The sequence below is a fragment of the Bactrocera tryoni genome, chromosome 3 (assembly GCF_016617805.1).
Source record: "Bactrocera tryoni isolate S06 chromosome 3, CSIRO_BtryS06_freeze2, whole genome shotgun sequence".
Classification (NCBI taxonomy): Eukaryota; Metazoa; Arthropoda; class Insecta; order Diptera; family Tephritidae; genus Bactrocera; species Bactrocera tryoni.
The window spans coordinates 15636336-15659634 of NC_052501.1; the positions used below are offsets into that span (position 1 = coordinate 15636336).

A 23299-nucleotide genomic window follows, 5' to 3' on the forward strand; every position below is an offset into this window, starting at 1 on the left:
CTAATCCGTGAAGCTTATACATATAAGCTTGTCCCTGTGTCTCTGTCCACCTCGCCTCTTTCCACATCTTCTTTAGAAGAGAGAATAATATTGGGGACCGAATTTAAGTTAAATTCTGTGAGGTTTCGAAAATCTGAGGTATTTCGTAGAAACTAGAAATTGCTCAGTATCGTAGAATGTTTCTTATTACAGGCGACTAATTTCAAGTAAATTATCTCTTGTTGAGGTGACTTTGCTTCTTCTTATTGTTGCGTTCTCTGAACTCCACGTTATCTGTTGATGAAGGGTAATAATCTAATGTATATTATTTACTTAAAATATGAGGCACAATAGACTTAAGGTCGCAATGCAATCCACATCTATTTATCTTATTCTACCCTATGACTAAAACTTATAAAAGTCGCCGAAACTTAAGTAATAAATATTTATCTCTTTGAAATAACCGAGATTGCGCGCTCTCTTCCGGTAGGCATTGACATCTGTAAACTGACATCATGCCTCTGAGTGCCACTTTATTTATGCAATACACTCACTTAATGCTACTCACCCTGTATATCAAAGTCAAAAAAGATATATTCTATACATTTCTTTATCTTTTTCTTCAAATTCAATAACTCTTTATTAATACAAATGAATTTATCTGCGTTTCACAAAAGTAAAAGTAAAATTACAATAATATTTTATTAATTCAGTACAAAATATATGATTTTGTGCATTTTCAGCAAATTCGATTAAGGAACGAGATAACTAGTGAAATAATTTAGAACAAGGCTTACGAAAATTGGTATAAAACCGGCAACAATTGATACAACCGGACTCTGAAATGTGAAATGGAAAAGTGAGGCGAGAAACGTATAATTTTGAATCAAACCAAAAATTGTTTTAGAAAAATTGCTTAATTTTAAATGTAACTGATTTTGACTTCCTTTCAACATCATTTAAAATTATTATTTTTTTTATTTTTTTTTTTTTGCATTGCAATTGTATTATTGTGCCGTTGCAAACAAGTGCATGAGTATGGTGTCGAAATGCGAGCGTGTGTTTGTATGTGTGTTTTATGTAATTTGAAAATGAGTTGCTGTTGCTTTTTATAAAAAAAATGGTTTAGGCACCCTGTATTATTAAAACTGATAATGTAGCAAATTTGCGCTCCACACATTCATCCGCTCTTGCAGCGAAGCTCTACAGCGTTTAGCAGTTTAGTGGCTGATCATCATGGACTTCTTTACCTTTTTCTCGGTCTTCGAATGGGTAACGGTGACCTCCTCTGTGGACAAAGATAGATAGATTTTACCAGTTGAGACTCACTAGAAAAAAATGTTTTACAAACCTTCGAACTTCTTTGGCAATTGCTTCACGGTCTCAATGGTGCGCACGTTCTTCTCACCGGGCTCAATGATCTCCTCTTCGTACTCCTCCACGATCTCTTCCTCGCTCTCTTCGCCACCATTGCTGGCCACTGGATCGTAAACAGTCTTGACGGCCTTCTTGACGATACCCTCAGCGGTGACAGTGGTGTAATGATATTCGGTGCCACCTTCAATCTTGATAGTCTCAACGGTAGTTACATCACCGGGATTCTCAGATGGTACAATCTTCTTGGTACCCGATTCAGATCGCAGTTTCTTTGTGGACGTAACATTCTTGTGCTTCTCAGCATCTTTTAAGGTCTTTTTATAAGCGCGTATCTCTTCTTCAGTCAATTCGGCCTCTTCTTCTTCGTACACCGTCTTCGAAGTGGTGATAGTTTTGCCCGATTCCAATTTAGTAGAGTAGGTATACTCAACGCCATGTGGCACACGCTTTGAGCTGACAGTGGTGGTATCATTCTCAATGAAATCTGGTGGTGGTGGTGGTATGTTAGACTTGGTCTTCTTGGTCTTCTTCTTGTCCTTAGTATCAGCAGCACTGCCAGTCGAAGAGGTAATTTGTTTGATATTTTGTTCTTGTACGGAGTTCTTGCGTACAGTACGATTGTTTTCGGTGATCTCAGTGCTCTGCGAGAAACGACGTGACTCCTCCACAGTGGTGTGTTGCTTGAAGTTACCCTGTTGTTGGTCGGTACGTTGTACAATACGACGCGATTCAGTTGAATCGGTCGAGTCCACCGAAGATTTCTTCACCAAAGCCGCCTTCTTCTTATTCTTGTCGACGGCAGGCACCTTGTAGTCGTCGGGCAACTCAGCTGGCACTGAATCGAAGAAAGTCTTAGTGCGCATGCTGCGTGAGCCATCATCATTGATGGTGGTGTAGACTTCTTCGTAACCACCTTCGATTTCGCGTGTCAGCATAGTTGTATTTTTGTCGATGCGTACCTCCTTGCCGAAGCGCTTACGGATCTCCAGCTTATTTTGCGCCTCACGCTTTGCATCCTCTTCGCTGACGGGCTTGGGATCCCAGAAAGTGCGCACGGAGGTTTTCAAGGTGCCATTCGGCTGGGGGGTGATGGTGCGTACCTCATAACCGCCATCGATAACTTTGTATTCAGTGCGAGCCTTGGTGACTGGGTCAACCTCGACTTTACCGTCTTCGATGTCAGCGGATGTCAAGAGTTCTGCATGTGTGTGTGCGGAGTTGGTGTGGGGTTGCCGTTGGTTTTGTGGAGTGGTGCGTTTATTGTTTTTTTTTGTTGTTTATAAAGAAAAGAGGTGTGTGTGTGAATAAGTAATATTCGGTGGATCGCTTGCTCTTGTGTTAGTTTGTTGGTTTTGGTTAATATTTTTTTAGTGTTTCAAGCATCTTAAGCAACTAATTTTAACAACTTCAACTTGATTTTCGTTCAATAAAGCACTTAACCGCTACGCCAGCGCGCAGCTTTCCCTCTCTCCTGAAACGAGTTATCACTTTGAGAGTAAGCTCTCTACTTTATAAAAATTTGTGTACATTCTTGTATGTGTTTGTGTGTGTATATAAGTAAGTATGTACAATGTCCTGGGTCTTTTGTGAAAAACAACTACAACTACAACAACAACTTCGAATTCGTGGATTCAACTGTCTTCTTTTGTACTTATACGTGTACTGGGTTCAGTAGCCGTGCGCCCGCGAGCTCCTCAAGAATGCACGTGGGCAACAGGCAACCGTAGCGGGCCACCAATTTCAGTAACTGTTATTTGGATTTACGGTTGGATTTGTTGGCAAGCTGCTTGGCGGCAGCGCCTTGTGCCTGCGCTTGTTGTGATGTCTGCGGTAGTTGTTGTTGTTGTTGATGATGCTGATTCTGCCTTGGCGGACGTTGTGGTTGTTGTGTGGTCGGTTGTTGTTGTTGTGGTTGCAATGGCGTCTGTTTACGTGGTTGTTGTTCTAGCGTTTGTTGTTGTTGTGGTAACAGTAGTTGTTGCGTCTGCAATAATGGTTGTTGTTGTATAGGTGGTGATAGCAATGGTGGTGGTATTTTGCTACTTAGTGGCACCGGTTGTGGCGCTTCTCTCAGTGCTGTAGCCTGTTGTTGTTGTGCGTGCCTTTGTATGGTTACCTGTTGTTGTTGGAGGTGTCTTTGTGCAGTTACCTCTTGTTGTTGTGCTTGTCTTTGTACGGTTACTTGTTGTTGTTGTAATTGTCTCTGTACCGTCACCTGTTGTTGTTGTCCTTGACTTTGTACCGTCACTTGTTGTTGTTGTACTTGTCTTTGCACTGTCACCTGTTGTGCTTGTTTTTGTACTGTCACCTGCTGTTGTTGTTGTACTTGTCTTTGTACTGTTATTTGGTGCTGTTGTTGCAATTGCCTTTGTATCGCACGTTCCTGTTCTTGTTGTTGTAATTGCCTTTGTATCGCCCGTTCGTGTTCTTGTTGTTGTAATTGTCTTTGTGTCGCCCGTTCATGTTCTTCTTGTTGTAATTGTCTTTTCAACTCTTGTTGCTGTTGTTGCAACAATTGTCTTTGCAACTCTTGTTGTTGTTGTAGTTGTCGTTGTATGGCTTGTTGTTGTTGCTGTTGCTCTTGCAACTGTAGCAGCTGCTGTTGTGTCTGTACTTGTCTTTGTTGTTGTAGGTGTTGTTGTTGTGCCGGTCTCGGTGAGGCCGTTCGTTTCAGACTTCGTTGTGTATTAGTATCGTTGTTGTTGTTATTATTATTACTTATTTTAAGATTAGTATTGTTATTGTTAGTGTTGGTATTTTGTTGTCGCGCTGGCGATCGGCTGCGCGTCGCAGCGGTGTTAGTCGGCGCCGCCAGCAGCGGACGTGTGAACACGTCCTCCACTTTCAGCTCTTCCAGTTTCTCAGCGCTCTCTTGCAGCATGCGATTAATGCGTTCTAAGCGTTCCGTTTCAGCAGCCACCGCTGGCGCAATGCCACCTATGTGTAAAGGGATAAAGTCGTTAGGAGGCATTGGATTTTCTATGTAATGGTGTTCTGCTGCAAATAAGAAATAAATGACAACTAACGGTATTAAAACTGAGAAGTGCCATTTTTTTCAGTGCTGCAAAAGATATTTTCTGTTCTGGTTGCATTTCTTTTGACGAATGATGATCGTTTTACCGATGAACCGATGATTGATGGAGTGATTGCTGAATGGCGTTGGTATGATCATTGATGATAAAACAAAGAAGAACGAGTTTTTCAAATTTCGAAAATGAAGATTTTTAAAAATTTTCAACTACAACTCAAAGTAAGAACCAATTTATGAACACATTTTTGATGAACTAAGAATTGTAAATTAGAAGTTAGTATTATATAGATAACACTTTAACCAATCGGGCAACATAAAGGGAACCACTTGAGCCAATGAAACAGAAAACAAGAAAAAATGTAGATTCTACAAGCTTATGGCCAATATACATATATATAACAAATAATGGAACATTGGTCAACAAAAAACACTAATTAAGACAACAAGAGATCTGCAAACTCTTATTGTGAAAGGTTTCACAGGGTCACTCTCCTATTTTAGTTGTTCAAAATTACTTCTTCAAATTATTAAAGATGTATGCGGCAGTATTACATAATAATGCCGTAAAATATATCCACTACAACCCTAATATGATCCACTAATAACACACCAGAGATGCAGGAAAACTTAAAAAACTCAACCTGGTCGTAAAAAATTTCCCCAAAAGGTAGGTAGAGCCTTTTGGAAACGGCAGAATATCAGTTTGTTTATTTTGCATTATTGCACTATACTCCCCAGCAATTTTTTTTTGCCTCCACACTTGAAAAACTAACGCGTTGGTAAAGAGCTCGCTTCTACTGAAAAGTTGAACTTTTTTGGAAGACCGACAATTGACGGTGAACTTCGTGCGAAGGAATTTCGCTTTATATCATATCGGTTGCCCAGCTAATTTTCTTTGCTGCTGAACTCAACAAAACACCTCTATATAAAAGGATCTTATTCAACCGAAAAAGAATATTTTATTTCAAGATGTTTATTGCGAAAAAAATCTAAGAAAAAATATTTTCAGACGGCTTGTAGAATCTATAAGAAACGTTTGCTTCGATCGAGCGTTATATGAGACAAAGAAACTTACGTAAATATTGCCAAGAAATCTGAAACTTAGTTTTCGAAAACTAAATTGGTTGAAAATGTCATAAAACAGTGGAGGTATTGGACTATTTGAAGCAACAAATTCTTACGTACCACTTCAGCAACATCAATATTAGTTTTTAACTTGGGAAATCTATAAAAAAGGATTACTTCGATCCAGCGTCCAGCGCTAAATGAGACTAAGCAACTTTCGTAAATATTGCAGGGAAGGTAAAAACAGATCTTCAAAAATATACATATTTGAAAATTCCACAAGACAGTGGAGTTATCGGACTATTTGGAACAACTAACTTTGCCGTGACAACTTCAGAAACATCAACATTAGTTTCCAATACTGTTTTGCTAAATTTTTGAAACAAAAATGTTTGTAACAGCAATTTTGTAAGAGGTTCTAATTTTGTATTTAAATAAAAGAAAAGCGAATTTCTACGAAGTTATGGTCAAGTTTGTTTATCTGTAATGAGAATATGATGCTTTACGAAATCAATTTTTGTTGGAAATTTCCAATAAGTTGATGTTTATGATAATTATATTCTAGAATTTTTGAGTACCGATTTTTTTTAAATACTACTCTCAACGGTATAAATTTATGAAAGCGATTATATGAGTACCTTTTTCGTTCGACGGATTACTGCTTATGAGCGGCCATCCTGGATGTACGAAAAAAAATGAAATATGTTGCCCTTTTAATTTTGATTTTAATTATGGCTTTATTTTCAATACCGCTATAGCCGTACAAACACGTTTAGATATTTTTTAATATATGTATTAATCCATCTATAATCTAGTATGGCTTTGTTAGAAAAACACACTCATTAAGTTCATTATACTATGTAGCTATAAATAGTTCAATTTGGACTAGTCTAAATGAAAAGTAATTAAGTCACTCATTTCGATGAGTTACAAATAAAGAATTTAAAAGTATGGTAAAACCCGAAAGCATTACGAATTCTAACTTTACTACAAGTTTGAGGTTGTTCATAATTGTATAAACCACCTGTTCTAGGGAAAGTGTTATGGAGATCGTGAATCATTATGTACACCAAGATGTTCGAAAATTTGAACTCGAAACGTAACAGATTTCGAAATCAGGTTCTGTTTTTCATTTTATTTTTCGAAATATTTTTATAAATAAACATAACATTATAGTATAACTACATAATGGTTGAAAATTTCTGTTGTCGATAATTATCGATTCTTATTATTGTTCATAAAAAATCTTTCATCAGTGTGCTTTTTAATAGAAAAACAGTAAATGCAGTGTAATTTAATTACAATTTTTTTATATAAAACACCAGACAATTAAATATTCTCTGTTTCAAGAAAAATCATGCAAGCTTAGAGAAGAAGACTCAGAGACCTACAGCCCCAGTTCAGACGATTTTATACTTTTTAATAGGGTCGAGAACGCGTTGACGACGAACCACATCAAGGATGACCATCAACATCAACTGATGATCAAGACGTCAACAAAATGAATGAAACTGTGCTTGAAAATCAACGATTAATAGACAGAGATCTTACTGGCATCGTTGGAATATCGGAAGGATCAGTGAAAACTATATTGAAAAATCATTTGTGCTTAAGAAAAATGAAAGCTCGATTGGTTCCAAAATCACTAAATTTTTTCGAAAAACAGCATCACGTGAAACAATGCTATCCGCCTACTAGGATGTCATGAAACGTATTATTACTGGAGATGAGTCTTGTATCTGTGCTTAACCGCAAACAGACCATGAATCGGCCAAATATCGCGTCAAAGATGAGCCGAAACCGAAAGAACGGCGTCAAAGCAGTTCAAAAATCAAGGTTATGTTGACAGTTTTCTTCGATTATAGAGGTGTAGTGTACTCTGAATACCTTCCGACCGGCCAAATTGTCAACAAGTAGAACTATTTGAGTGTCATGCGTCGTTTGCGTGAAGATATTCTTCAAAAAAGGGCGGAACTATGGGAGGACAGCTCTTGTTTTTTGCACCACGGTAACCGTCGCATATTGCATTGATTCTTCGTGAGTTTTTCGCCCACTTTCCAAACAATATTGTGCCGCTACCATCGTATTCGCTTGATCTAGCTGCGACTTCTGGGTATTCAGCAAACTCCAACAATCGCTCCGGGGAAACCGTTTTGTGTTAATTGAAGAATTGAGTTAATTGAAGACATTAAATGTGAATCGCTACGCGCATTGAAGGCTCTTCCGTGTATTGATGCGAAATGGGATTACTTTATTATTAGATGAGTAAATTAAGAATTTTAAAATTATGAACAAAGTCTTACTATTTTTTCCTACAGTAGTAAGACTAAAAAACTTGATAGCTGGCATTGAAATACTCATGTCGAGAACTTTATTAGTAGTTGGATTAATTATTTTCATATTTTTTGTAAGTTTTCATTTCAAGTACACAACTTTTTCATCATTTTGAAACTTGAAAAACAAATTTTCGCTTGGAGACCATGACCAAGTTAGATTGGTATTATAAGAATCTCTTAATTTTTTCATTGTCATTATGTTTTTGTTGGTTTGAAATATACAAATTGGACAACGCTCTGATGGTATCAAGCTTATACTTTGAAGTTATACAGTTATCCCATGCAATTTGGGAACTTGTAAAATCAAAATTTTTGTTGAATTACACACAAAAATGAGTTTTGATATCAACTCTATGTTTTCGGATCATTATAACTTTAAGAGACTATATGAAACCCCTAAATATTTTATTGTAAAACTTTTGATAGCTCCAAACATACGTGTCATCACTCCTACTCTTGAGCTCCAAATCACAAATAATTCGTCAATAAAAAACACAGAGTTGCACGAAGTACTATATGTAGTATACGAAAGGAAGACAGGGTTATCAACAAAATTTTCTTTGTACCCAGATCATACAGATATTAACCACAAAATACCGGAATGGGCTGCAAATAAAAATTCACTCATTAGTAATAATACATAAATAAATTAATTAATAAATATACAAACATTAATTCATACATACATACAGACATATATAAAATACCATACATACATATAAAGTGCTGTAAGGAAAACATTAAAAATATTGAACGGAAATTGAAATAAAAATACAAATACTATGTTCAATAATTTTTGTTTTTTATTGTGTAGTACAAATAAGTTTCATTCGAAAAATATATAACATTTGTTATTAATGAAATATTATTATTGATATAACGGTGTTTTGCATCTTCGAAATAATGCAAAATTGTCTGCTTTCAATTTTTTTTTATTTTTTATTTATTTTTGGTTTTGATTTATTTTTTTCTTTTTTTATGATTTTTTTAATTTATTGTTTTTCGAAAAGTTTTTAATAATTTACCATTTGAAAATACACAAGAGGGTAAGTTGAAGATATGCAGGTTATCATTATTAATATTTAAGTCAGTAAGGGAGGAATATATTTACGCCTTAAACACACACGAAATCCAACGAATGCGAAACAAACAAATTGAACGAAATTTGCAAAAGTTTATTAAATACAAAATGAGCCTTACAAAATATTCAAAATTTTTTTAATTTTTAATTTAAACTATGATTCTTGTGAACAACAATTTACAAATATTATCGAAATGACTACAAAAACTAAATGTTCGAAACAAATTGTAGAAGAAATGCGCAACTGACTTACTTAAATAATGAATTGTTTGAACGAAAATTAATTAAATTAGTGTAGATAATTAACAATTGCAATGATGGGAGTGGGTGCTGTGATATGGCAAGTATGAGTATTTTCTAAAAGTGATTTGCGGTTTTCGAAAATAAAAGTGAGAATTTTTGGCATTTGGCACGATTCTAAAATTTCGACTCAAAATCGAGCAAAAATTCGACTCAAAATCGAGCAAAAAATTTGACTCAAAATCGAGCAAAAAATTTTAACTCAAAATCGAGAAAAATTTCGAAGAAAAAAATTGTCGACCAATGTCAGTCAAATAATGTGCCTTCAACTTGTGCCTATTTTATTGTCGCATACTGTGGCTACTTGTGTATATGCATATGTGCCTGTGTATGTGTGTATTTTCGTGTGCGTAATATAAAAAGTTTGTTCATTGTGCGTTGTTTGTAGCAAACATTTTTCGCTTTATTGTAAATGTAAAATGTTTGTTGCAGTATTTTCTACTTTTTTTGTGCAATTTTGTATTATTTTTTCATTATTTATAGCTGTATATATATTTTTTTAGTATTTATGTAGGTATAACTGTGAAGGACGTCCCTTTTCTTTCATGTGCTTGAAAATGTTTCACTTCATATTTGTTAAGAAGTTTTTGTTTTCTTTTTATTAAAACATTTTTTTTTTTATGAAGTACCAGACTTATCCTCCTCCTGTGGCGGCGTGGCGCCGGGCTTCGATTCCAAGGTTTGCGTGATTTTCTTCCAAATATTATCGAAAGCATCTCGGCCCGTGTAATCGATTTGTCCAGCCTCCCAGCATTGACGACGCATCAGCTGTTCGTAGGCCTCCTGTTCGGGTGTGCGTTGCTCGCCGAGACGCAGCTGAGACAAAGCGCCAGCCAAACCAGCCTATGTAGGTGGGTGCGGGAATGGAAGAGAGTAAAGAAAAAATGTTTTTAGTTAGAAAGTTTTCATTGAAAATATTAATTTTTATGGTAAGCCACATAGAAATTACATGAAATGTGTTTATATACAGATTTTTGGTGTTTAAATTGGTCAAAAAATATTTGCGGATTGGAATGTCTGATAATTTCTTTTTAAAGTCTAAACTTGTAGTGATAGAACTTATTAAAAATATTTACAGATTTTAATACATATTTTACGAATTCACAAATAGTTCAAGAAACTATGAAAAAATCTCTAACAACTTAAGATACCAAGGTCTAAGCGAGTGGTGAATCGAACAAGCAATTGGAGTAAATCAGCAAAAGTAGGAAGCTATAAAGGGTATTCCAATTCTGTGAGAAATATATCAACTGAGTGACTTCGTTGTGGCTTTTATATAAAAAAGTATTTGAAAATAGATCGGACTTAAAAAAATTAAAGAACGGTTAATCGAAGACGACCTTTATTTTAATGAAGTTAGGTAAAGCTTTTCATTGTTTAAAGGTCTTGGCACTCAAATGGTTTACTCAACATAACTTTATAGTGTCTCAATACTTAATAATGACTTTACAATTTAGTAATAATTAAAGTTTATTAAATTAGATTAAAAAAAATTATGATAATTAAACTTTATTTCATTAGATTGTATAATACTTTTTTTTTAATTTTTTTTCTAAACTTTTTTTAATTTTTTTTTTATTTTTGTAAAAGACCTTGTATTAAAAAATAGTAATAATTAAATTTTTATTTCAATGGATTGTAAAATATTTTTTTTCAAAAATTTTTTTATTTTTTTTTTAATAATTTTTTCCAATTTTTTTTATAATTTTTAATATTTTTTTTAATTTTCTTTTATTTATTGTAAAAATCCCTTTAAAAAAATATTTTGGAGTAGAAAAAAGCCGAATTTGACTCAAAATATTAACTTTAAAATTGTTTTCAATTAAGTGAGTACACCCATGATTATAAAATAAGCATACCTTTAAAATTCAACTTAAAGCTTTAAAGCTTAGAACTAAAATTATATGCGAAACTATACACATTTAATTTAACATTCAATAACCCAACTTTAAAATTGCTTTCCAAATTTTGTAATTTTTTATAACAATTTTAAAATTTTTTTGAAAAACTTTTCTGAATTTTTTTTTTTAATTACTATATTTTTCGAAAAATATGTTATTTGGCCTTTTTTATAATAATTGTACCAAAATTTTGTTTAGAAAATTTTTTTAAATCTTTTTTTTTTATATTATATTTTTTGAAAAATTTTGTTATTTTCCTTGTCAGCAAATATTTTTCAACCAAACCCATATTTGATAATAATACCATAATATATATGTATATGTGTGTGTATGTGTAAAAACATAAAACATTGTGCATACCAAAGCAGATACTTAAGCTGTATTAGTTGTTATTATATAACAGAAAACATTTAATTTTGGACTTAAAATGTTATATATAAGTGATATATTTACATAATATGTGTATATATATAAAAAATGTTCAATATAGAAATTTTGTTAAACCAGACTTTACATTTGTTAGTATGAAGCAGCAACCAAACGCCAAAATATTCGTTCATTCACCTTCGGGAAGATTACTAGGGTTACCAAAGTGCGCGATTATTTTGAGAATAATTTCAGTTCGTGTCAAGTAGTGCAAGTTCATATGGCTTTAGTGATACTTGAGATATATGAATATTTTTTATATGAATATTTTTTACAGAAAAATGGCGATGAGTTTACACGCAACTGTACTCAGTTTTCCAATGAGATGATTTCTGTTTTACAAAAGATTATTTCGATTTTTTTTTATGAAATTATGCTTATGATATTTTGCAGTGTATGAAAAAATGTAATGAGGCGGTCGTTCTTATTGCTGCAAATTATGAGTGTAGACCAAAAGATAGTCAGCCATTGACCCTAACTTATTTTTAGAAGTATAACATCCATATATACTTGAAGAACTATGTCGAGAAGTAACCATATCAAAATATTTAAGACATAAGTACCGTGAAAGCTTAAAGCTTAAACAACACATTTTCAAAGAACCCTTTACTAAATGTACATTTTTCTGCTATAAATTAAAAATAACTGAAACTTTGAGATCATCTCTCAATAATGAAGACTAAAGTTTTATTTCACGGAGCATTTTATGCATATATGTATACAAATATTTTAAGATCAATAAGCCTTTTCTGTTATAAATAAACTAATATTATATAATAAACTCCAATTTTAAGATAGGCCTTTCCAAAGTTAATCACAAGTTAACCAGAAATTAACCAAAAATTACTGACGAGATAAGAAAGAATCTTGAAAAAGAGATACCTAGAAATGCTTGGACCCAAGTCAAAAGACAATTTGTTAGATAAAACGAATATGTCATTGAAAATAAAATTTGTTGTTCACAGAGGTCAGAACTTAAACACTATTTAGCCATTATTTTCACATTTTATTCCTGATAAGAAAGAGAGTATTTGCTCACTCTTAACAGCTAATTTATCTCTGAGAACCCCAATATAGTTATAAAAATCAATAAAATGGGAATGGCCGGGAACCGAACCTTTAAATATGGTGTAGTAAATTACTTAAAAAAGAATATTTGAGGTCCTTTTCCTTACACCAAATATAGGTCTTTTCCCTATTAATTTTAATTTTTGCCAATTTTTTTGTTGTTAATGTATTCCTGAAATATACTCGTATGGCACTAAACTATAGATGATTAAGATATCGCAGTAAGCAATTCGTGTGCGTTGATGGTGAATGAATGAATATTTTATTAGAAAACATAAACAAATGAATGAGTAAAATGACAAGCACACGAACTGACAGCAAAATTGTGACGAAAGACGGTATGAATAGATATAAATATGACGATATATGAGTTATGTAGTATAATGACAATTGACTTGACAATTCTACAATTCATATTAAATATTATAATGACAGCTGACTTGACAATTCTACATTTCAAAATTAAATATTATAGGGCTATTACTAGTGACGAAACAATTGACGTGACTCATGACATATGACAGATGACACATGGGACTTAATACAACACTAGAACCATGATTTGATGGCATGACTCATAATGTGACTTTTAGCAAAACTATCAATGAGACTTATGACATGACAACTAGTTTAACTCATGACATGACAACTAGCATAACTCATGACATGACTGTTGACAATACAAATGACAGCGTTTTACATGCCTAACTAAGCAAACTAATGAAATTAGAAATGATAAATGTAATGACTTACACGATCATAATGACATGAAAATACTTTACTTGAAACGATGGAATGGCTAATATAATTTTACTTTGACACAAGATGGCTGACAAAACTAGCGACAGCATGACATGACTTTTGACACGGCGAGTCAATTGACAAAATGATTGAAAAAGTATTAAAGTTTACAAATGAAAATTTAATGAAGTAATGAGCAGTGGCTGAAAAGGCAGTGAATTTTATAATTTCCAACAAAGTTTTAACGTAAGACCACAAAAATTTTATTGAAAACATGGCATATGCACCACGAATAGTATAACAAAAGCCCGCCTTGGCCAAAAATAATGACATGCGCTAGCAATACCATCAAATACAACTAGTATATATGATATAAAGCTGATAGTTTCAACAAATCTGGCAACTCCCAAATATTTACAGACAATTTCACTTCATATAATTTTTTTTTACTAAATATGCCTCTATGCCACACCAACTAGGCCCATAATAATATACATTTCTATACCCGAATTCGTATGGAGTGCTTTATAAATAATACTAGATAAATGGATTTCAACTATTTAGCACTTGATTATGTCATGAGTGTGTCATATGATCGTGGCATGTCACTTTACCTCATTATTTTCATTAGTTTTGTTTTTGTTTTCACTTTCATTCACATCTTCACTACGGAATGCTTGCTTATCTGTACTAGACCTAGTGCTAACGGTTTTTTTCTTTGTCCCATCTGTACTTTGTGATTTTTGCGTTACAGATGAGGAGTCTCGTTGTTTTTGGGCAGTGCTCTCTTTATGAATTTCGGCTTCATAAACTCGTTGCTCAGTGGTAGTGTCTTCAACACTTTTGCTTGTTGAAGGTTTTGTACTTTGCTCATGGGATTCATGGCTAACAGGACTAACATGCGTTCCATGGGTTTCATGGGTTGCAGGTGCCTGATATTGTTCTATTGGCTTGTCTTTTTGTTCATGGTACTCTTGTTGTTGCTGCTGTGATTGTGCGGTTTCAACAGCGGCAGCTTGTTCTCGCTCATAATTAGCCTCACTATGCGCTTGTCTTGATTGTTCTTGCTCTCTGTTTTGCCACTCGTGTGTTGGCTCTGCGGCTGGCTGTTGCCATTCGTGTTGGTGATGTTCTTCGTGCTGATGCTGTTCGTGATGTTGTTCTTCTTGCGCATAATGTTGTTCGTGCTGTTGCTGTTCGTGGTGGTGTTGTTCGGTTTCATAATGTTGTTCGTGGTGCTGTTCACTCGCTTTAATGCTCTTGCTACGCTCTCTGGCTAAATTCTCATAGTAATCTTCCCAAGGATCGCGAAACTCTTTAATTTCTTCGAACTCGTAATAATTCGGCGACGGTGAATGTTCGTGTTGCTGCTGTTGATGATGATGGTGTTGCTCATGTTCGTAATGATGATAGTAATGATCGTGTTGTTGTTGTGCTGGTGGTTCGGGTCGATAGTGATAGTAATAATGAACAATGGCGCCACACTGCGTGCCAAGCACATTTGTTCGTTTCGTACAATTTAGCGATTTGTTGTCGGGTTTTGTAGCGGTTTTCGTTACGTTTCAATCACAAAGCAGGCCAATAGTGTTTTTGGTATGTTTTTAGCATAATTTGGAGATAGCACATTCATATGAGTTAAGGCATAAATGCGTTTCGAATACAAATTATGATTTTTGTTTTTGAATTTTGGTTTTTTGTAAAATTTAGTTGGGTTTTATTATTTCATTTGGCATGTTAAGTATTAGAGAAATATAAAAATATATAACTTTTAGCAGTTGTTAGTAATAATAGGTGTAAAATAAGAAATCATATATGCATAACGGTAGTTATATATAGCTATTAGAACTAGTAACAGCATGCAGAAATGCTTCAAATGCTTAAAGTTTTCTATAAATTATTTCGATTTGAAGAACTGGCGCTAAGGAGTAAATAAAAACTGAATTCGAAGCTGTTTTACTTGTATAAGGTCTTTGATCGATAATAGTATTTTTTTGTTTCAAACGAAGGTGGAGTTATTATCTGGCTTTAACATTTTACAAAAGATAATAGTACTCTGTGTAATGTTGACCTGCCTGTCAAAGGTCAGACTTCGACAAAAGGCATATGTTTTTCAGGTATCGGGTTTTCCAATAGGGATGATATGATTTCTAAGTGTCGTTTCGGTAATTTTTAATAACTTTTGATCTAGAATTTGAATTTGTATTCAGCAATGTTTACAATTTCATCATGGAAAAATATATGCAAGCACAAAGTTTAAATTTAACCAATTCTATTATCAAATTAATCGTTCTCAACTTTGCGTGCGCTTCAGCCATTTTATGGTCGTAATAATCGTCACCTTGTGCTCGCTATTCGTCGAATTGTTCAAAATTCCGATCGCATATTTTCTTTACTTAATATTCAAGTGACAATAAGACAAAGAACTATTCGAAGTAATGAAACTAATGCTGCCATTTAGGCAATTGTTGTTACCGCAATTTGTCGATTCCAAGATGTTCTCAAGAAATGAGACAAAATCTCAAATCACAACCCTCTGGATTTTGTGAAAGAATTTGCGCTTGAATACTTTGAAAATTATTCTCACACAAGAACTGAAGCCATTGCGCCCCCATAAACAACGCTAGCTGATTTTGCCTTAGAACAACATGAAAATAACGATTTTTTTAAGAAAATCATCGTCTCCGATCAGACCCAATTTAATCCAAATGATTATCCATGAAAGGCCAATATTTTTACTTAAATTTACTTAAACTTGTTATGGCTTTTAGTCTAGTGGAATCATTGGTCTGTACTTTTATCGAAAAGAAGCTGGTAACACCGTTGTAAATGGAGATATGTACATATATATGAATAATACTCGAAAATCGGGTTCATCGAACTAGTTACTACGAAAGAAATCGTGGAGGCCATTTGAATGATGTTATTCAGAATGTAATTGTATCGATTGTAATTGATATTAATAAAAAATATTTGAATTTCCTTAACAATTAGTGTGTTGTTTTTTTTTTTTTTAAGAAATCATATCACTCTTGGCGGAATACAAAGTTGAGACGAGCTAGATAAGCTCTCACTGCGTTCTCATCTTTAAATACAAACCTATGTAACTCCAAAAATATACCTACGGCTTCAATTTATTATAAATATGACATTTCTTTTATATATTTGGGAATTTCCATATATGGAAACCAAAGCTGCAAGTCATTTAACATAATAAACTTGGGATAGCCGTTCACGGCGTTAATCTGATTATTCTGTATACTATAGAATGCGTAACTAGCGTGATTCCAAGTCTCGATGGTGAAATACATTTCGAATTACTTAAAAGATGATGGGTAGTCATTGGTCGCTCATTTCATAACTCAGGCTGTTGAAGATTAATGTTTTATATAGCTCCCACAAGGAGGCGTGAAAATATGAAAATATGCCTGAAACTGAAACAAGAGACCAAAGCACAATATACACATGGGATTATTTTTACAGAAAAAGTAAATTTTTCAACAATTACTTCTGAAATTATATTTTAATTAAATTTTGTATTATTGATGTTATCAGCGCTTAATTTAATTAGTAGGTTCCATGAAGCTTCATCTAATCTCAATAGAGGTCAATAGAGGCTATGTCATTCCAATAGTTCTCGTGAAGTTAGGTAATGATAAAAAGATAAAAGTAATAACCAATGTTGAACCATATTTAATTCGCAGAAAAAAAAATATTATAATAGAACCATTCACCCGGTAAATTTTTTAATGTGGGAAGTTTCAGGAATGCATTATTTTAAATAAAGGCTTGAGCTTCAATGAATGTTGTAGTATGTTTGGGGTCTAAAAGACGTATTTTGCATGAAAAATATTCAAACTATTTTTAAACGACAAAAATATTAGAATATCAGATTCTTTTTACCAAGACAAGTTCCAACACGTTTTTTTCGAGGTATAAAAATTAAAAAAGTTTACTTCAAAAGGGACTAGAATATGAATGCTGGATGAAATAATAAGGGAGAGCATTGAATCCCGGTTAAAAAATAAGTGCATTCAATATTCTTTACACTGAAGAACTATTTAGTTTTATTGAGTATTATCTTAAATTGAAAATTTTCATGAACGAAACATTTTTTTATTTATAATCCAAGTTTGCTTAATTGAATATTATATTTAGAATAACAAAATTTTATTTAAAATCTCTTTTCAAAACGCAATAAATTTATACACAGTAAAGATCCTTAATCTATTTTCGCTGTCATTGTATAAATAAACTATGAACAATTTGTTTATGCCGCTCTCGCTGGCCAAATGCCAATTTGCTGCTGCGCTAATCACACTTCAGAACAACAATGAATTAAGCATAAACGCACGCATATACATATGTATGTGAGAAAATTTGCGCAGATTTCATCGAAAATTTTGAAATGAAACTGAGGCGATTGCGCCAATTATGCGTGGAAAGTGATTTGGGTGTGGCGGCCATGACTTCATTTCAGGCTGTTGGCAACGAAAAGTCAACTGCAGATGCGCCAAATTAGTTATATGTATGTATATGTATATGTTTGTATATATACATATGTCCATATATGTATGTGTTTATATGTTTATATATTCATAAGCGAATTGAACGCGAAATATGTATTTTTCTTATAGATGCTCTAAGCAGCAACAACTTAGCGCAAAATGGATTAAAAAAGGAAAAAAGAATTTCAAAAAAATTATACAAAAATGTTTCTTCATTACATATTTTAGCACTATTTTGGCTTATTTACCTAACTAGTGACATGCTTGTGGCAAAAAATTATTATTGAAATTTCGAAATCAGATATTTAAGCAAAACACTTTGGCCACAAAAGTCCGCACTATTTATCCATTAATCTATCAAACAGCGGCAGTTTGTACAGTGGTTGCCAAAAATAGCCAAACTAGTGGGGGTTGTGCTAATAAATACGGCTTGAAGACATAAGAAATGAGTTCACAATATTTGCCAAACAATATTGACAACCGCTAGATGGTTTGCAGATGAAAGAAAAAACTTCGAAATAAGCAAAAACTGTAAATAAACAAATATTTTAATTGCCGAAGTACACAAAGCTTTTGACCTCATTGTGTGTGCATGTGTGTGTAAGTGTGCAAATGTGTGTATTTTTAGAACGACACGCTTACAACGAAAACACAAATATTTGCCGATGCGTTAAGTGTTGAAAGCTATTTAAACGCAATGCGTTTTTGAAATGTTTGCGTTGATTATCGTCTATTTATTTGCTAAGCTTAATTAGTTGCATACGCGTTGTGTTGGAAAGTGAAGGGAATTTTTGTTTACTGAAACAAAAAACAATTATTCATTCGTCTACTTAATGTTGTCGCCTTCAAAATATGACAGCGCTTCTTTTAACCGTCGATAGACTTTTCAAACTCAATTTTTGAGGTAGCCTTTAGTTCTTTCAATGTTTCTCACCAATCTGTTTTGTAAAATGGTTTAATTGAAAGTATCTTTACAGAAATATCAGCCTAGCATTTTAGAAATTTTTTAATTGTTTGAAAACTGTGTAATTTTTGGGAAAAGAAGTACTTATCTATCTAGCTTTAATTAAGATTTTGAAAGCTTTAAGCTTGTTCGAAATATTTAATTCTGCTTTGTACCTAAATATTGTGATAATTTAATTAATATTTTAAATTTTTTTACACTTTGCATTTCCTTTTTACCTCTTAATTCGAATTTTTCTCATTTTCGAATTTAAAAAATTCTAATTGTTCGAAAATTCGAAATAGAATTTTTTTAATTGTTTCAATGTTTACCGTTTAAAATTTCTATTTGCTTAAACTCCCCAAATGATTTTGATGAATTCGAGTTTTCGAAATTATGCTAAAGAATTTTTTATTTCTTTTTTTGCATTTGCACCATCTAAAATCTATACAACTCAATCAAAAAAACGCGCGTGATGTTCGTATTTTCGAAATTCGATATTTTCATTACTCGAAATTTGTATATAGTGTGGTCAGAAACTTTTTTGCACTTATAAGGTTTTATAATTAAAATTATTAGATTTTTCGAATTTCGTTTTTTTTTAATGTTCGAAAATTTGGAATAGATTTTTTTTATTTTTTTCATTGTCTACTGCTTAAAATTTCTATTTATACAAATTCTCCAAATGGTTTTATTTCTCATGTCAACTGTTTAATATTTAAGGTTCCCTAGTTACGAATATATACAAAGTTCGAGTAATTCGAAATTTACTATACTGCATATTCTACCATGCAACCATTTTTTTCGATTTATATTATTATTATAATTTAAAACCAAAATTTGAATTTTTCGATATTCGATTTTTTCATTTCTCAAAAAAATGTTTTAGTACAATCAGAAACCTTGTTTTTGGACTTATACTATTATTATTATTTGAAACCATATTTAGTTTAGTACCAGAAATTTTGAAAAGAAAGTTCGAAACTCGATTATTTCATTTCTCGAAAAATGGATTTAGAACAATCGGGAACCTTTTTTTGACTTATGTTATTATTACAATTTGAAACCATTCTAAGTTAAATACCTAAAAGAGAGAAAAAAAGTTCGAAATTTGAATTTTTCGATATTCGAATATTTAATTTTTCGAAAAATTGATGTATAACAAGCGGACATTTTTTCTTTTGAATTTACATTATTACTATTTTTTAAAACCTTATTTAGTTTAACTGAAATTTGGAAAAGAAAGTTGGAAATTTACATTTTTCGAAACTCGATTTTTTCATTTATCGAATATTGGAAGTGAAGCAATTAGGAACCTTTATGAAATTATATCATTTAAAAACTGTGTGTTACCTATGTTCCTCAGTTCAGAGCAAAAAAAATTAATTTTCGAAATAATAAGTTGTCAATGTTCGAAAAATCGATCTGGATTTTGAAAAAAAATCGAATTATACTATTGTATTTTTTGAAAGCTTTATATATGTTTTGATGCTCCATAGTTTAAAAATATGGAGGAATCCGTTTTCGTTCTTCGATGGAAAGTCTCCCAGTCAGTGTTGAGCTTTACCATAAATAATTCATATCAGTACCTTATTTCAACCTAACTTGCTTTGAAAAAAACTGTAAGAAAAAATCAAAATTTTTATAAAACTCGTCACAAATAAAGTAACCTAAACCCTGTTATTAACCAACGCCACGTTTAATGTACGTTTCCTGAACAAATTGTAAGGTTAGGACAGAATTTGAAAGAAAGAAAAAGAAAAAATATATGTATGTTATACAGTTTTTAAGGAAAATCAGAGTGAAAATTAACAAAACTTTTAATTTTAAATTGAATATGTATTTTCTGAATTTTTTTTCAATAAAAAAAATTTAAGAACTCTATTTTTTCATACTTTTCATATATGTATATGTATATGTATTAAAAGACATCTATCATCGCACTAAATATAAATATTTACACACGCTTATGAGTGGTGACTTCGAAATCAATTATTTACAACAAAAAATGCATACCCGCTACCTTTGCTTTCTAGAGTATTTAAAGGTGTTTATACATATATATATGTATGCAAGTATATGTATATATATTGATGCTGTACAACATTCAGTTAACATAGCGGAACTGTGAAATTGCTACAGTTTACTAAATAGGCATGTATGTGGGCAGGTTATAATTGTTGTAGTTTAAGAGAGCGCTTCGACTTACATATCTTACCACCACAGCTTCACATTCACTACTAAATCCTTGCGCAGACTTGTAAAGGAATTTGGAAAAAGGCATTTTGCAACAATTTAGTTTCATCGAACAAATTCGAACACGAAAATTCAAGAAATTAATATTATTAAGTAATTAGTGTAATAAAACGGTAGATAACTAGCAAGAACAATTGAAATTATGCTTGCGTTTAGCAAAAATAAATTTAAAAAATGTTAAAAATAAATAAAAATAATTTCAAAATTAAAAAATAAAGAGGAAATAATGTATAAAAATTGTAAAATACGTATTTTTTTCAATTTTTTTGTTTGAAAAACACTCACCATATCATCGGTCAACTGCTGGTGCACATTGTCGCAGAAGATGTTCCACCAGAGCTGTATCAAGTCGGCGGCGTGCGCATACTCTGTGGGCGTCAGTGCTGTGCGGTTCTCGGAATTGAACTGTATAAGCCATGGCTTCAATTTGCCCGCAAAATGCAAAATCTTAATCTTATCTCTGAACCTACAAAGCGAAAACGAAATGTGTGAATATCAAAAATGCTTGAAAAAATCATTAGCAAAAGAACACGCCACCCACTGTTTGAATGCGGGCAAGTAGCAGTACGAAGCGAATGCGGCCACATTGTAGATAAATGGCAAATGCTTCTTAATGTCGCTTTGCGCCCAATCGCCGAAGTACAAGTTGAGCAAACCCTGATCGCCGCCATCGAAGCTGCCATGCTCTATGGCGAACTGTGTGATTTTGGCGAACGTCTCCAAGCTGGGACGATAGACGAACACACCGGAGTTGAAGCAGTCGGGCCAGCTGACATCGGGTGCGGCCGACAGTTCCTCGCGCTCGAACAGCTCATCGCTATTTTGCAGCACCTAATGCAAGGAGACAAAGGAAAAAAGACGAAATTAATAGAAAATCACACGACGTCTGCGTGATCGCGCGCTCATACGCACCAGTGTGTCGGCATCGAGGAAGACGCACTTCTCGAATTGCACGAGACGCCAGCAGTGCAGTTTTGTGAATGTGACACCGAGTTCGGGGCGTGCGAGCAGTGCCAAATTGGCGGCATCCTGTGAGTCCAAAACATTCACCTCCTGCACGACATTGTAGACACCTTGTAGGCGCTGGCGCATGGCCGCCGACACGGCAGGCGTCACCAAGACGGCCAGCTGATGGGCGGTGCCGGTGCGGCGTAGCGAGTGCGCCAACACCAAAGCGCCCAGCGAGTACGTGTCATTCGTTGTTAGCGTCACCCACGCAAATTCTAAAGCGAACAGAAAAGTTGAAAGAAAAAACAAGAATAAAAATATTAGACTAAATTCGCATTATAAAGTTATGTTTTTAGGCAGAAAAATATAAGAAAATTAAATTAATAAAAATTCTTCAAATAAAATATCAACAAAATGTTCATAGTTCTTTCAAGCTTCAGTGAGTTTTAATTTCTAGCCATTTCTTGGCTCATAAAAGAAATTATGAGCGCATAATATGAAAATACATATGTACAAAAATTATTATTTTTTTCTTTTGACGGTTCATTTCCGCTGGCGGTTGGCGACGGCGTTGGGCTTTGGTATGTGGCTGCTAGTGTGGTAGTAGTGGTAGCGGTCAGCGTGGCGTTGGCGGCGGCGGCAGCAGTTGGACACAGCATAAGCGACAGCTGCGTGCTTCAAGCGCAATTTATTAGATTTATTTTTAATTTCAAAATACAATTCTTCTTTTTTGTTAGCATTTTAATTTTCTTTAATGTTATTATGTGAAATATGCTCAGCATGTGGGCGTAACGCCATTAGTTGCTCGTATATTGGCATTAAATGCATTTCTAGTGTTTTGTCAAATGTTTTGAAAAATTTTATTTTTAAATTTTTTTTTGTTATATTTTGAAGCAAAGCAGTACAGTATTTTTAATAACGGTATCGACTAAAATATAGCGTATAAATATTTCTCTGTTATCTTAACAAAATGTGGTGAAATTATACATTTTAATTTCTTCCATAAAACATTATATCATATTATATATTGCAGACATATAGATATATAAAAAAATTATTTAAATATTGCTTTCACAAAAACAATTTATGATAGTTCATATTATAGAAATATATGGACCACAAAATATTTTTTAAAGAAAAATAATTTTAATTTCCAAAAAAGAGTTATTTTGGCTGACTGAAGGGCTGTTTTGTTTCAGACACTGAATCACTTGAGGAGCCCATTTGACAAAGATCACTTTTTTGACAGAGAATTTTAAATTAATTTCATTAAACACTGACACATTTTTTGAGAATATACATTTGCATTAAATAGTTTGATTGAGAATGATTTAAATTTGCC

General features: G+C 33.1%; 2 protein-coding genes across 6 annotated transcripts in view; both read right to left on the reverse strand.

Moving 5' to 3' along the window:
* Positions 1-571: 571 nt before the first annotated feature.
* LOC120772223 overlaps positions 572-23299 on the reverse strand; it is a 39362-nt gene continuing 16634 nt past the window's right edge. Inside the window, exons 2-3 of the mRNA XM_040100707.1 lie at positions 1331-2554; positions 572-1267 (exon numbers count right to left, since the gene is read on the reverse strand). Of these exons, the coding sequence (XP_039956641.1) occupies positions 1200-1267; positions 1331-2554 (1292 nt within the window). The 3' untranslated portion in view covers positions 572-1199. The remainder of the gene's footprint in view (positions 1268-1330; positions 2555-23299) is intronic.
* The window catches only part of LOC120772222 (glycogenin-1), a 37332-nt gene continuing 16654 nt past the window's right edge, over positions 2622-23299 (reverse strand). The window contains exons 2-7 of one of the 5 annotated variants that reach the window (XM_040100703.1): positions 21922-22232; positions 21551-21840; positions 21295-21475; positions 13920-14789; positions 9799-10012; positions 2622-4293 (exon numbers count right to left, since the gene is read on the reverse strand). In XM_040100703.1, coding sequence (XP_039956637.1) covers positions 3107-4293; positions 9799-10012; positions 13920-14789; positions 21295-21475; positions 21551-21840; positions 21922-22232 — 3053 coding nt within the window. In that variant the 3' untranslated portion in view covers positions 2622-3106. Of the gene's footprint in view, positions 4354-6916; positions 8395-9798; positions 10013-13919; positions 14790-20962; positions 21011-21294; positions 21476-21550; positions 21841-21921; positions 22233-23299 lie in introns of those variants that run through there. The other 4 variants (XM_040100702.1, XM_040100704.1, XM_040100706.1 and 1 more) reach the window with 4 other exon arrangements.